General features: G+C 38.1%; 2 protein-coding genes across 8 annotated transcripts in view; both read left to right on the plus strand.

Annotated features, from left to right (window-relative positions):
* Positions 1-13,453, plus strand: part of LOC131235676 (uncharacterized) — a 41,154-nt gene that overhangs the window by 13,501 nt on the left and 14,200 nt on the right. The window contains exons 4-8 of the mRNA XM_058232960.1: positions 2,691-2,810; positions 4,269-4,433; positions 4,530-4,601; positions 8,022-8,116; positions 8,228-8,259. Coding sequence (XP_058088943.1) covers positions 2,691-2,810; positions 4,269-4,433; positions 4,530-4,601; positions 8,022-8,116; positions 8,228-8,259 — 484 coding nt within the window. The remainder of the gene's footprint in view (positions 1-2,690; positions 2,811-4,268; positions 4,434-4,529; positions 4,602-8,021; positions 8,117-8,227; positions 8,260-13,453) is intronic.
* On the plus strand, positions 1,807-8,557 carry LOC131234330 (protein argonaute 4B-like). Of its 7 annotated transcripts, none has more exons than XR_009165677.1 (9): positions 1,807-1,974; positions 2,072-2,180; positions 2,342-2,457; positions 2,691-2,810; positions 2,941-3,042; positions 6,569-6,689; positions 7,233-7,296; positions 7,758-8,116; positions 8,228-8,557. XR_009165677.1 is itself a non-coding variant. In XM_058231134.1 (5 exons), the coding sequence occupies exons 2-5, from the start codon at positions 7,308-7,310 to the stop codon at positions 8,316-8,318; spliced, it is 306 nt and encodes a 101-aa protein (XP_058087117.1). In that variant the 5' UTR covers positions 5,313-5,555; positions 7,233-7,307; the 3' UTR covers positions 8,319-8,557. The 7 variants fall into 7 exon arrangements, 1 of the variants encoding a protein (XP_058087117.1); XR_009165678.1 differs by having other exon boundaries at positions 2,107-2,180; XR_009165679.1 differs by lacking the exons at positions 2,691-2,810; positions 2,941-3,042.

Genomic DNA, 13,453 nt, shown 5'->3' on the forward strand with positions numbered 1-13,453 from the left:
AGGTTTTGTAGTAGTCGAGGCCCTTTACACGATGGACGGTTTAGATTGTCCACTGGGACAATGTGTGGGGCCCACTGGCGTCCGCAAAACGGACAGCGTCCGTCCGTTTTAGCGCTAAAACGGCAACTGCCGTTTGGGAAGAAGATGCGGGTCAGCGCTGTTGACCCGCCTTAGATGGTTCGGTGCGCCGTGAGTCTACGTGTGCTGTGCACACGCACGCGCGTAAAGTGGGACCCACCTTGATTCTTTTGGTAAATCCACATTGTCCATCTAGTTTTTCATCTAATTTAATGGGTTGAGACCAAAATTGGAGTATATCCAGATATCAGGCGGGCCCAAAATCAACGGTTTATGAGCTGATCTGTCAGTTGGGGTACTTTCATAGTGAACCGATGGCTGAAATTTGATATGTACGGTTAATTTATGGCCCTCAGACCATGTATAAAGTTTTGGGCCAATCAGATGTCGAGAACTATGTGATCTTGCATTTTTCACCATTTTCGGGCCTCTTTAACGTGAATGGCTTGATTTCCTCGGATCCCTGGTGTGTAATTCCATCGATCTTAGTCCCCTAGAGTCCGTCCCTTGCCTTGGGTGTCATCAGAACGTTAAATTCATGGTTTAAGCACCCTTTTTCAGTTCATGCTTGTAAATACACTCTGCATCACAAACACGATTAAATCAGGCTGTTAAACGGTATCATGCTTGTAAATCCATGCAATAACTGGGTCTGATATGCAATATTTGACCCTCAACACATGACAATAAACATTAATAAATGTGCAGGAGGTTTGATAGACATTTAAGTATAGAGTTGAGGGTTGCTCCACAATAGGTAAGGACTACCATGATATTTATGACAAATCCACCCTGCCTATCTATTTTGCCATCTTATTTTTAAAAGTTAAAGTAAGCCAAAAGTATAGGAAAAGTGAGTATTAGCCATTGAAACATTCGTGAGGCCATAAAATATCCGTGACAAATCCACCATGTTCATCGATTTTGCTGGCTCAACTTATGACATAGCCAAAAATAAGTTCGATACTAAGCTCCAATGGGCTAAACAGCATGAAACAGTAGGGATTGAACCCGACCGTCGAAACATCTTGGGACTGATATAAAATAAATGATTTTTATAAAATATATTTAAAATAAAATATAATATAATATATTAAAAGTCTCGTGAAAAGCTTTTTCATGGATTTTGAGAATAAAATATAATATAATATATTAATTCATAGTAAAAAAGTGCTACACCGGTAATAATTAACTTACGGTGGTGTAAGGAGCTCTATAAGGTCTAAAAAATTATGTGTTCTATCTCAGTCGTCCATATATTTTGAAATATTATTATAGGGCATGAAATGAATAATTAGTTAGATCGCAGGCTAAAGTGGACCACACGGTAGGAAACATGGAGATTAAATTACATGTGCAACCTATGGTATGGTCCACTTGGGCCTTCTATCTACTTTAATTTTAGTATTATTTACTAAAATTAATAGGTGGAATGGATAAAGAAAATACATCATAGTGGGCCCCACGGAGCCCCTTCCATGACCATCCATTCGTCTCAACGCCCTAAAATGGGCGCGCGCTCAAAACGTAGCTGCGCCCAAAACTCCCCAATCATCTCTCTCTCATTCTGTTCCCTGACTTCGTCTGTCATCTTCCTCCCTCACTCTCTCCCTTCCCTAATCCTCTCACTCTCTCTCTTCCCCAATCCTCTCTCTCTCTCTCTCTCTCTCTCTCTCTCTCTCTCTCTCCCTTCCCCAATCCTCACTCTCTCTCTCTCTCTCTCTCTCTCTCTCTCTCTCTCTCTCTCTCTCTCTCTCTCTCTCCGTGGCCATGTCTCCAAATTCGCTCGGCGGCGGCGAAGACGAATCGGTACTTCTTCGGTCCCGTCTCCCGCCCGTCGGATCCCTCAATCTCCTCTCCGATTCTTGGCATTCCCACACTGATCGGATCCTCCCTGTAAGCTTCCTTCCACCAACCCCTAGAACCCCCAAAAACCCTTTTTAAAAAAACCCCTAAATCTCCTATTTCTCTCTCTTCCATTTCAATTTTGCAGTTCCTGACCGAAAATACCGATTTCACGGTCATCAGCATCATTGGTCCGACCAGTGTTGGCAAATCGATGATACTAAACGACCTTTATGGATTCAATGAGAGCACGCCCGGTAAATCCTCTAAAAACTTCTCTGTTTTCTACTCAAATGCAGTTCCTTTGTTTTGGACTAATTGATGGTTAGGGCTATGCTGATGTTATTTTAAACTAGTGATTAGAGATTTGAGTTCTTAGGTTTGATTAGAGATAAGTTTGAGCTATTCTGGCTTGCAGGAATGCTCCCACCTTTTACATTGCAGTCGGAAGAAACATGAGCATTGGCTAGGCATTGTACAACGGGAATTGAACTTAGGATTTCTGCTAAAAGGCTGATTCTTCTTGATACCCAGGTTCCTCTTACTAACCTTTTTGTTATTGCATTTCCCCCACTTTAAATTGATTAAATTTAGACTTAGATTCTTTGTTGTGTATTTTGAAGTCTTTTAACTTTCTTGAATAATATTTTTCTTTCTACCTCAGAACCTCTCTTCAAAAGTTTGCACCATTGCATTTTCTTTTAATTCCATGGCTCTAGAAGTGTTTTTCATTTTCACATGACAATAAAATTCTTCATGACATGCAGCCTTTATTCAGCCCTTCTATTCTAGTTGAGATGATTAGACCTGATGGTTCGTCTTCAGTTTCTGTATTAAATGGTGAATCCCTGTCAGCTGACCTGGCTCATGAATTGATGGGTATTCAGGTACTCTTAAAGAAAAAAGAATCGCATTACAGTTATGTTTTTAAAGATTCACACACTACTCACACGTGACAGTTTTTAAGATTGTTTAAGCACATCTGATCTGGCGCTATCCTTTTTGTGGTGGTGCAAGGAACCGTTCTAGCTTGGTGTTTTCCTAGTATTCATTAGTCATGTTTTACTGGTGGTATCAGAGGGAGTTCATGATGTTAATATGTGGCATCTGATGCTGACGGTATGCCTTCCTCTTGGGATTCTATTATTAAATGTCATTTATCCATTTGTCAGTAACGTGTTTTTGATGAAGCGAACTAGTATTTGTGCATGAGCAAACAGAAAAATTATGATGCCCATTAATGTGGAGACCACTGTACTGAAGCTTTTAGAGACCACAATTTGCAAGCTGTGATAATCTGTCTTTCCATAAAATATCAACTAGCAGTGTGGTGGCCATGAGATGTTTTTTCCTCACCATATTTTCACCGTGACTGGTTTATCACTCTTAGCAGTCATTATTCATACCAGTTCTGGAATTAGTTGCTGAGTCAACTCAGTTTGGATGGGAGCTCAGTATCAGTGAACAAGTTTTCCTTTTTAAATAAAATCAAGAAGTTGACCTGGCAGGGGCCAAAGTTGGAAAGCAAATTGTAGTTTGAGATTGACTTGAAGTTTTTAGCATTTCTGAATCCTTGTGTTGGTAAGACCATTCTAACATCATGAAACCACCACAGCCAATAATCATGTGAAACCACCCAGGGTTGTGCTTAAGTCACTTGATTGGATGACTCCCATCCCTATAAAAGCCTGTGATAGCCTATAATGCCAATGGACTGTTGGAGCCATACAATAATTATGGCAGGCATATAGAGCACCTATAAATAAGCTGTAACAAAAACTTGATCATGGTTTTAAGTCATTATATGGAGTTCATGCAGTGGAATGTGCTAAATGTTAACCCCACAAAAATCATGCGTAGATTAGCTGAAACTAGGTTTATCCATGGCTGATGAGAAACCTGAAACATCTCTTCTTCTTTTGGTCCATATTTTGTGTGTATGGTGCAATGTTTAAACACTTGTTTGTTTTTTCTAAGATAGCTCTGTGTGATAGTTTTTCTTTTCTTTTCAAGTCATATCCAGTTTAGTTGGTCAAGCATGTATCTGACCAAGAAGCTTTCCTTTGTGTCCGACTGTTTCTTCTACTAAAACATGCATCCTTTACATGCATTTGTCCCTCTCTCTGTGATCTAGGCTGGCTGCTCTATTAGGCTACTTCGCAGGCCAGTTCCTTACTAATTCAAGATGATGAATTACTGATACATCAGTATGGTTGAGTACAGCTGATGTGCTATTATATCTTGATTGTACTCCCCCCCCCCCCCCCCACTCTTTGAATTTGTTGCACCTTTGAAACTGATTTCTAGCTAACATTTAAAGATCTTGTGCTACACATTCCCCTCAGGCTGCTTCTCATTGGCTGCATATCGTCCCGTGGGGTATTCGCAAGTTGGCAAGATACATGAAGTATAACAATGGAGACCCACCGATTATTATAACTGAAAATGGTATTTTCGAATTCACAGCTTCAGGCGCATTTGGATGCTCAATTCAATTGAACTGCGATATGGTCGGTTCAATGTAGAGGAATCTCCAAAATGGGTGTAGTGCCATTTTAATTCGTAATAACGACTGAATCTCCTAATTGCAATTATATGAGTTGCAGGTCAAACTTGAAGCAAACAAATTATTGCAGTTCATTTCAATTGTGCATACAAACATGTCTCAACAGTTACAGGTGTGTTTGGATGCTCGATTGAATTGAATCGGGTGGAACACCATTTTAATTCTCATCAATGATCGAACCACCTAATTGTAGCTCTTTCTGAACTCCTGTATCAAAGTTATGATTTCAAATCCACTTTGTTCCATAGAGACTAAAATCCACCTGATTTCAAATCCACATTGCCAAACCAACCTTTATAGTTTGGATCAAGAGAATACTTTGGAAATGAATTCTGACTGCATGAAAATTGAGTTAGCCACTGTTAGTGAAAAAAACTGCTGCAAATTTGATTTTCATTTCCAAGGATTTACTCAAAAAAGCCAGTAGCAAAACTCTATTTTAAACCCAATCATCATCACAATAGTCACTCACATTGAGGTTGTCATGGTTGGAACATGACAAGCCTTTTTTAGGAGTAGGTTTAATTTAGATTTGTTGCTTGGGAGATCTGTTGATCACCCTTTTATTTTGACAAAATATTCTTAATTTAAAAAATGATAATACAATTTATTTTTAAAAAAAATGTACAAAATGTGGATTAGCAGTCAAGAACATTTCAGGGTCAGCTTGGCTCTATCAGGTTTTTTTTTTTTTTTTAAATATTTTTTTTTAATTTTTAATTTTTTAAAATAAAGAAAGTGAACCTGTCTTGGCTTTAAGGAAACTGTGGTTGAATTGAGGACTTGAAAGTGTTAACCAAGTACATGGAACAAAAAAAAAAAAAAAAAAAAAAACCCGGTTAAGTGTTGAAGTTGTAATTTCATTTCTTAAAATTCAATTGAGCACCTGAAAGTGTCAACCAAGTACATGGAACAAAAAAAAAAAAAAAAAAACAAACATTCCATTTCCTTTTCCACTAATTTCTGTGTGAATGCATTTCAATGAAATGTTGGTATCTAGAGAACTTCTACTAGATTTCTATATGAGTTCAGGGAAAAAGAAGCCTGACCAGATAATCATTTTCCGGTATGTTCTTGTTATTATTTTTGAAAAAGTTTTTTTTTTTTTGGAGGCCCATTTCTGGATTATATTTCCATAGGTCTACATTTCCATAGGTCTGTTGTATAAACTATGTGTGTGTGTGTGTGTGTGTGTATACATATACAATTGTTTGCTAGACCAACCATTGTCTCTCTCTACATGCACTCTTAAGTGCAGCTATATGATATTCGAGCTGTGTCCCGGCTCGAATCCTCCTGTGTGTATTAGTTTTGATGTTGTTTGCGTCCTGCTAGATGGAAGGTGAAAAAGGTTTTTTAAAAAACATCAGAGTTGTTCATCAGTTTGGATCTACCATGCAGATGACCTCGACCCTAGATTGGACTGTTAACAATCAGGTTCTTGGTGCATTTATGGTAATAATTACTGTTTTAAACCACTTGCTCATTTTAATCAGGTGTGGTGTTATCAGGGGTTGATCAGCCTATTGCTTTGAACTTGATTATCTATATAATAAGTCCAACTTTATATACAGCTGAGATGTCCTAACGCAGGTCATGTAGATCACATGTGAAGCTCATGTTTGAATGCTGAGGCTGAATGGTTGTATGCATGTCTAGCTACCCTACTCATCTGCATCAGAGCTCTTTCTAGGTTTAATGGTGTCGAGGACTGGGTTTTTAGGTCTGTTGAATTTGAGCTATAACAGATTTTGCCTAACCTTCAAAGGGGAAAGCAGAGAAGTTTTTAGTCTTAAGATCTTACCTTCTGTTTTGCTTTACCATTCTTCCTCATTTTAACTAAAAGAAACTATTTGAAGTTATGCTCTGATTGTCATGTTTATACATTTCCGCAATGTAGTGTCTTTTGGGGATGAATGTGTAGGTGCATGTAAAGATTTTATAATAGCATGGACTTGTAATGAAACAGAATATTCTAATAGTTAAATCGTATAAATTCAGTACTCCTTTCCCCATCTTGTTTCAGTTTCAACTGTCTCATATTTTTGCCATCTGTGTTTTTTTTCTTTGAATAGCTAGGGATGGAGTGAGTGAATCGCAATTCACATAGGTCCTAAACATCGAGCTGGATTAGATTATCGAGGTATTCTTGCCATGGAAAATGCCATGAATAATTATCAAAGCTATAATGTTCCACCTGGTTAGCCTCTTCATAAATTTCTTGAAGAAAAGAGTATTGAAAATAAAAATTTCACTTCAATCCATCATGGGTGTTTGTTAATGCTTTAGTGGGATGCTCATCCTAAGTAGAAGTTAGTGCATGTCTAGCTACCCTACTCATCTGCATCAGAGCTCTTTCTAGGTTTAATGGTGTCGAGGACTGGGTTTCTAGGTCTGTTGAATTTGAGCTATAACAGATTTTGCCTTAACCTTCAAAGGGGAAAACAGAGAATTTTTTAGTCTTAAGATCTTACCTTCTGTTTTGCTTTACCGTTCTTCCTCATTTTAACTAAAAGAAACTATTTGAAGTTATGCTCTGATTGTCATGTTTATACATTTCCGCAATGTAGTGTCTTTTGGGGATGAATGTGTAGGTGCATGAAAAGATTTTATAATACCGTCTACTTGTAATGAAACAGAATATTCTAATAGTTAAATTGTATAAATTCAGTACTCCTTTCCCCATCCTGTTCCAGTTTCAACTGTCTCATATTTTTGCCATCTGTTTTTTTTCTTTGAATAGGGATGGAGTGAGTGAATCGCAATTCACATAGGTCCTAAACATTGAGCTGGATTAGATTATCGAGGTATTCTTGCCATGGAAAATGCCATGAATAATTATCAAAGCTACAATGTTCCGCCTGGTTAGCCTCTTCATAAATTTCTTGAAGAAAAGAGTATTGAAAATAAAAATTTCACTTGAATCCATCATGGTTGTTTGTTAATGCTTTAGTGGGATGCTCATCCCAAGTAGAAGTTAGTGCAAAGGAGATTATTTTTCTTTTGGGGTAGCACTGGGCCTTATACCTGCCCCAAAATATATCTCATTTGCCTTTGGTGCTAGAAAATCGTGTTGATCTCTGGAACTGAGATATTCCAGATGACCATTGAATTGCTTGCTTTAGAGCTTTTATTCTCAGCTCCAAATGGCTATTATTATCTGGGTACATGAACATTTTGTGCTGGAAATTTTGCTTCCTGAGCTTGTTCAATGTGAATTGTCCTTTTATTTATTTATTTATTGTTCTTTATTTTTTCACTTAAACAGGCACTGTTGTGGACAAAGCAATTTGCCATCCGCGAAACGACGACTTCTACATGTGTTCACACGCAGGAATGATTATAAGATTTGACATGGAGCTGACCTTTGTGTTAAATTGTGGGAAGTCACCATCCATCCTCCATTGATTAATTGCATCGCCCGGTCTTTTTTATTGTGCTCATATCCATACACAAACAGAAAGAATTCGTACACAATCAATCAAGGTGCGTGTGGATTGCTTACTTTTGCATTGTCTTTTCCTTTAAACAGGGAACAACGCGCCCTACTCACTACCATGTTTTGCTGGATGAGATTGGCTTCTCCCCTGATGATCTCCGTGAGCTTGCGCATTCATTGTCCTATGTGTAAGTAGCGTTTCCCTCCACCTCTTTTGTATACAGTGACTTTATTTATGTCCCTTGCAATGTATGGGTAAATGCTGAAATCATTCATAGTATTGCTCTGCATCTGTTCAGGTATCAGAGGAGCACAACTGCGATATCAATCGGTAAGTACCGTGTTTCTGTTAAATGGCAATTGCCTATTTTATGTTATGAGGGGTTTTAATTACTATATCCCTGTCAAAGGACTCTTTTGAGTTGTAGGGCTGCAACTTGGGATCAACCAAAACCTTACTTACCCAAACGTAACCTAGGGTTTAGTTGGGGCTGGGTTGTTGGGTTCCTCGTTTGGTTAGGGTTGGAAAACTTATATGTATTTGTGCGTGGATGAATGTGTGTTGTATGTGGATGTGGATAGGATTGTTTGTGTATGGATGGATACGGTTTGTGTTTGGATGGATGTAATTTGTGTTTGGATGGATGTGGATATGAATATGATGAAAATGTATTGTAACAGGTGTATTTACAGGTATATATTAGAAATTTTTTCCTAAATTTTGAAAATAAATGAAACCAGTAAGAAACAGACTATTTCCGACAAAATGTTTCGTTGGTAATAGCAGGTTGAAAACTTATACCGACTAAATATTTCTTAGGTAGAAATTAATACAAAAATTTATACCACGATCTATATATGAAATATACCGACGAATTATTTCGTCGGTAATAACGGCTTATGCCGACGAACATACTCGTCGGTATTATTGTTTTACCGATGAACGTACTCGTCGATAATGTCGTTTATCTGGGCTTATGCTGACGAACATACTCGTTGGTATTATTGTTTTACCGACGAACGTACTTGTCGGTAATGTTGTCTATTCACAGTTTTACCGACGAAGATATTTGTCGGTATAAGCTGTGTTTACCAATGAAATATATTGTTTTTTTCTACCAAAAGTAACATGTTTGGCCGACGATTTTAGTTGTTGGTATTTGTTTTATCATTACCAACGAAGTCATATTTCGTTGGCAAAAGCCTTCAGCCAAGATCTTATTGTGATAATCTTAGCGATGACATATTTCGTCGGTAATAATCATTATCGACGAAAAAAGATAAAATAACGACGAATTATGTCGTCGGTAAAAGAGCAATTTCCTGTAGTGACTTTCTCATCTAGACGGAGAGAAATGGTCCATCCACGCTTTGTAGTACTAGATCAATGGTCTGGATCCAGGGAAAAAGGCCCACCTCAATCAGGAATCATAGAATCCTAAATAAGGGTGGAAATGGGCTGGGTTTAGGCTGGAAAGTCTATTAAGACCAGACCTGAGCAGCAATCAGAACCTAAAAGTTGTTTGGCCCGGGTCCAACCAACTTGTCCTGGAAATTGATAAATCCTCTTTCCTATGAATGTTCAAAATCAATCAGTTCATCAATTAGCCATGCGGTATTTTAGAAATTGAGACTGGAACATACGCAGCAACTCACACTTTTTCTTTTATACTCTGGACTTGTACAAGCCTTCATACGCAGGCACTTTGAAATTTTAGAAGCCTATAATGAGCCTTTATCTTCTCTAATGCTCTCCAACCCCACATGGTCGAGGATTTAGTGACTTAACACAGTCAATGTGATGGGCCCTTCCATGAAAGTCCTTAATTAGAAAAGGGTTCTCATTGGATGATGCTGGCTTGACTTTATGGAGTTCAGATTGTTGGATAGCTGCAATTGCACGGCAGATTCACTTTCTCTGCAAAGCTCTTAATTAGAAAAGGACTCCCATTTGATGATGCTAGTCTTATGGTCAATGGACTTTATGGAATTCCAAATTGTTGAATAGCTGTAATCGGACGGCTGATTGGTTTTCTCCAGCGGACTTTATGGGATTCTAAATTGTTCGGTAGCTGCAATTGCACGGCTGATTCGTTTTCTCCAGCGACTCATTGTGGTGGTGCCTTCCATGAAATTAGAGAAGGATTCGCATTGGATGATGTTAGCCTTATAGTCAATGAAAGTCCAAAGTTGATTTGTTTTATCTGCAACGGCAATTTCTAGGGCAGCCCCAATGGATGAGGGGCTAGGTTTCCTCTGCCATGATCTGTCCATAGCAGCAAAGAAATTGAGTATTTTAATTTTAAAAAGAAAAAGAAAAAGAAGCATTTAACAAAAAAATAAGTTTTCAAGTACCCATCTATATATGTAGTATGTAGTATTTGATGTGGGGCAGGTTATGGACAGTTTCATGTCCAAGATGGACCAAAGAAGACTATCGGAGGCGAAAGTGATCAGGACTGTCAGAATCCTAAAAGAGGCATATATCGCAAATTGGAACAAGTTATTCGATGTACCATATATGATTTTAGGGTAGGAGAAGTTACTTTAGCCACCCAATCATACTATGCTAGGTTGCCCATGACGAATTTGCAAGATTCCATCATATTGGCAGTCAAAAGTCCATTTTAATTTTGTTTTTACTATTTTTAGTAAGTTTTACTTCAATCATAACTCTTGATCCTTTTAGCTTTAAGATTAGTGCCCAACATGAAAATGGCTTAGAAAAATTAGGAGATTAATGTGGTTAAGACAAATTAGACCTTACTTTTGCATAAAACCATGAAGTCTAGTAAGAATCATGATCATCTATAAATAGCAAGTTTATTATTTATAGTAAATCACGTTTTTAGAGAGTTTGCGTTGGAGTTGGAGTTGGAGTTTGATTCTAAAACTTCTTCGTAGGTTTGGTATTACTATTTAAAAGGGTTGTAAATTTGTTTTTATCATCTATCAATTAATTTTCTAATTTCATAGAATTTACTTTTATTTTCTTATTTTCTCTTGTGGATTCAAAGAATCTTTGTGAGGAGTTTAGAGAAACTCCATGAATTCAGAGTAATTATACCCTTGAGGAAGATGGTGATCAACCTCATTACGTTCATCCATGCTCAGTATTTATTAAATAACAATGTCCAATGGATGATTTATTATAAAGTAAACAATAGATTCATAGTTCCAAAACTGAAAATATGGCAGATTAAGGACTGATTTGTGGTCCAGATTCAACCGCTTTTGGGCTAATTTATGGTCCCAATCTGACCAATTTTAGAGGCTGCTGGATGGTCCAAGTTTGAAGGTTTTCTAGGGCCACTAATTAGTCAGGTTGGTGGGCCATATGATGGCTTAAAAAGGGTCAAATTTGAACTGCTCAAAACGTCTAAGAAATGGGCATATTTGAACATTCAATAGGGGGTTCAGATCGGGCTGATTTAGGTCACTGATTTGTGGTCCAGAATTGACACAAGGAAGGACGTGTAGAGGCCGAGCACCGTCTTCCTCAAGGATAACTACTTCAAATCCACAGAACTTCTCTGGACTCCTCACAGAAATGCCTCGAATCCACAAGGAGAGATAGAAAATAGAAAATAATTCTAATAAAATTCGTAATAATTTGATTGATGATGAAAAACGACCTTACAACCTCTTAAATAATAACATAAAACCCAGGAAGAAATTTCAAAGTTAAACTATAACTAAAATCCTAGAAATCATGACTTACTATGTGACGCCCTGATTTCGGGGGCTAAGTAAATACTCGACTCCCGATATTTCGGGTATCACTTATGTTTTGCGGAAGCGAGTTATATGGTTCATTTTACTTGGCATGCAAGCATTTGAAGAATTAAAATGGATCCTACAACGTACACTAAAATAAATGCAAATTTAAATCAAAATACGACTAATGAGAAGATATATACGTCCAGTGTACGGGACCGTATCCTAACAAAATACATACGGTTCCAAAATACAAAATGTCTCGACCTTAAAGTCTCATCGACGCCTTGAAGGCGACCTACAACGGCCCGCCCAGCAATTGGAAGTACGAGAGCTCCTCCTCTGAGTCCACGAACGCCTTATCCAGTGTATCGGACTCTATGGTACCTGCATCTATGATTTGGTCTAGTTGGTATTTTAAAACACTGTCCCAAAGTGAAAGTAAGTGATCAACTCAATGGTTTCATTTTATCCTTTTTTTGCATATCAATTGCCACATACAGAGAGTTCTCGGGGCTCTAGAGTTTGGATGTATGACCATGACCGAATCATTACTGGATTTGACATTAGCCGATCAGGTTCGTTGGTTGTCTTGGGACATGCTGAGTATGCTCTATATTCAACTCGTTTGGATTTTCAATGATTTCTTAGTCAGTAGGAGATAATTTATTGAAGTCAAGTTGAAGCTCAAAGAGTGAATTATTCTCGTTTTAGGTGGGGTGTATACAGAAAGATTACTAGTTTAATGGAGATTTATCCATTATTTCTTCTTTTTCTTCTTCGTCTTCTTTAATGGAAGAAGTTCTATTGTGGCAGCAATGACGGCAAAGGTGTGTTGGGATGGGGGCATGGTCACGTTTAGGTTGATCATGTAGCAGAGGGAAAAGGAGAGGGGAAGAAGAAGAAGAGAGACCCTTGAACGAACCCTTATATACCCATGCATATTTCATTTAACAAGAAAGTGATCTAACTGTGAGTTTGGGGGCCCACCATGGTCTTCATGTGAAATCTATATCGACCACTAGGTGTTTAACCCCATCTTAAGCACATGGCTAAAAAATGCCCTAGTCCATATTTCATCTGGACCACATGAGTAGAAAAGGTGTGCAGAGTAATACTCACCTTCTAAATTAATTTTTGTGTGTAACCCACCTGATTCAAGGTTCAATCAATTTTTTTGTCCATGGCCATAAGGTAGTATTACACATCTAAGGAGATGAGCCTAAAAACAAGTAAATCATAGGCTTAAATGGACCACACTATTGAAATAGTGAGGATTGAACACCTTCCATTGAAAACTTCTTGGAGGCTATAAAAGTTTTGGATTAATATTTTATTTGTGTTTTCCCCTCATCTAGGACCTTATGAACAAATTGGATGACAAATAAACATCATGGTGGGCCTTAGAAAGGTTTTGATGGTGGGTGTCATTGTCACCCATATGCTTCCTATTGGGTGGTCCACTTGTGCCCTTGATCTGCCTCATTTTTTGGCTCACCCAAAAATGACCTGTAAAAAAGGATGGACAGAGTAGATAAAAAACATGTCATGATGGCCCCACAGAGCCCTTGCCATGACCATCGTATCTAGCTAGATTTTGGTGATGGTAGTACTCAATCCATGCCCTAGGATACCCACCCTTGATTTTCCAAGGGGCCCGCCTTAATGCGGTAGGTAGAATCCACTCCAACACCCCACACACCCAAAATCTTACCTGTGAAAAAATATATTCATTCTTACCTCACAGCCATGCACCTTCCGATGAAACACACAGTTCGAGAAGAAGAAGAGTACGGTGGAGTGAAAGT

Source organism: Magnolia sinica, chromosome 19 (genome assembly GCF_029962835.1).
Source record: "Magnolia sinica isolate HGM2019 chromosome 19, MsV1, whole genome shotgun sequence".
Lineage (NCBI taxonomy): Eukaryota > Viridiplantae > Streptophyta > Magnoliopsida > Magnoliales > Magnoliaceae > Magnolia > Magnolia sinica.

Excerpts from the sequence above, each read along its gene's own strand:
- LOC131234330 (XM_058231134.1), top strand. The coding sequence starts at position 7,308 with ATGGAAAATGCCATGAATAATTATCAAAGCTACAATGTTCCGCCTG. Across the intron at positions 7,354-7,757 it reads AAGCTACAATGTTCCGCCTG|GCACTGTTGTGGACAAAGCA; the intron begins GTTAGCCTCTTC and ends TCACTTAAACAG. Across the intron at positions 8,117-8,227 it reads GCGCATTCATTGTCCTATGT|GTATCAGAGGAGCACAACTG; the intron begins GTAAGTAGCGTT and ends GCATCTGTTCAG.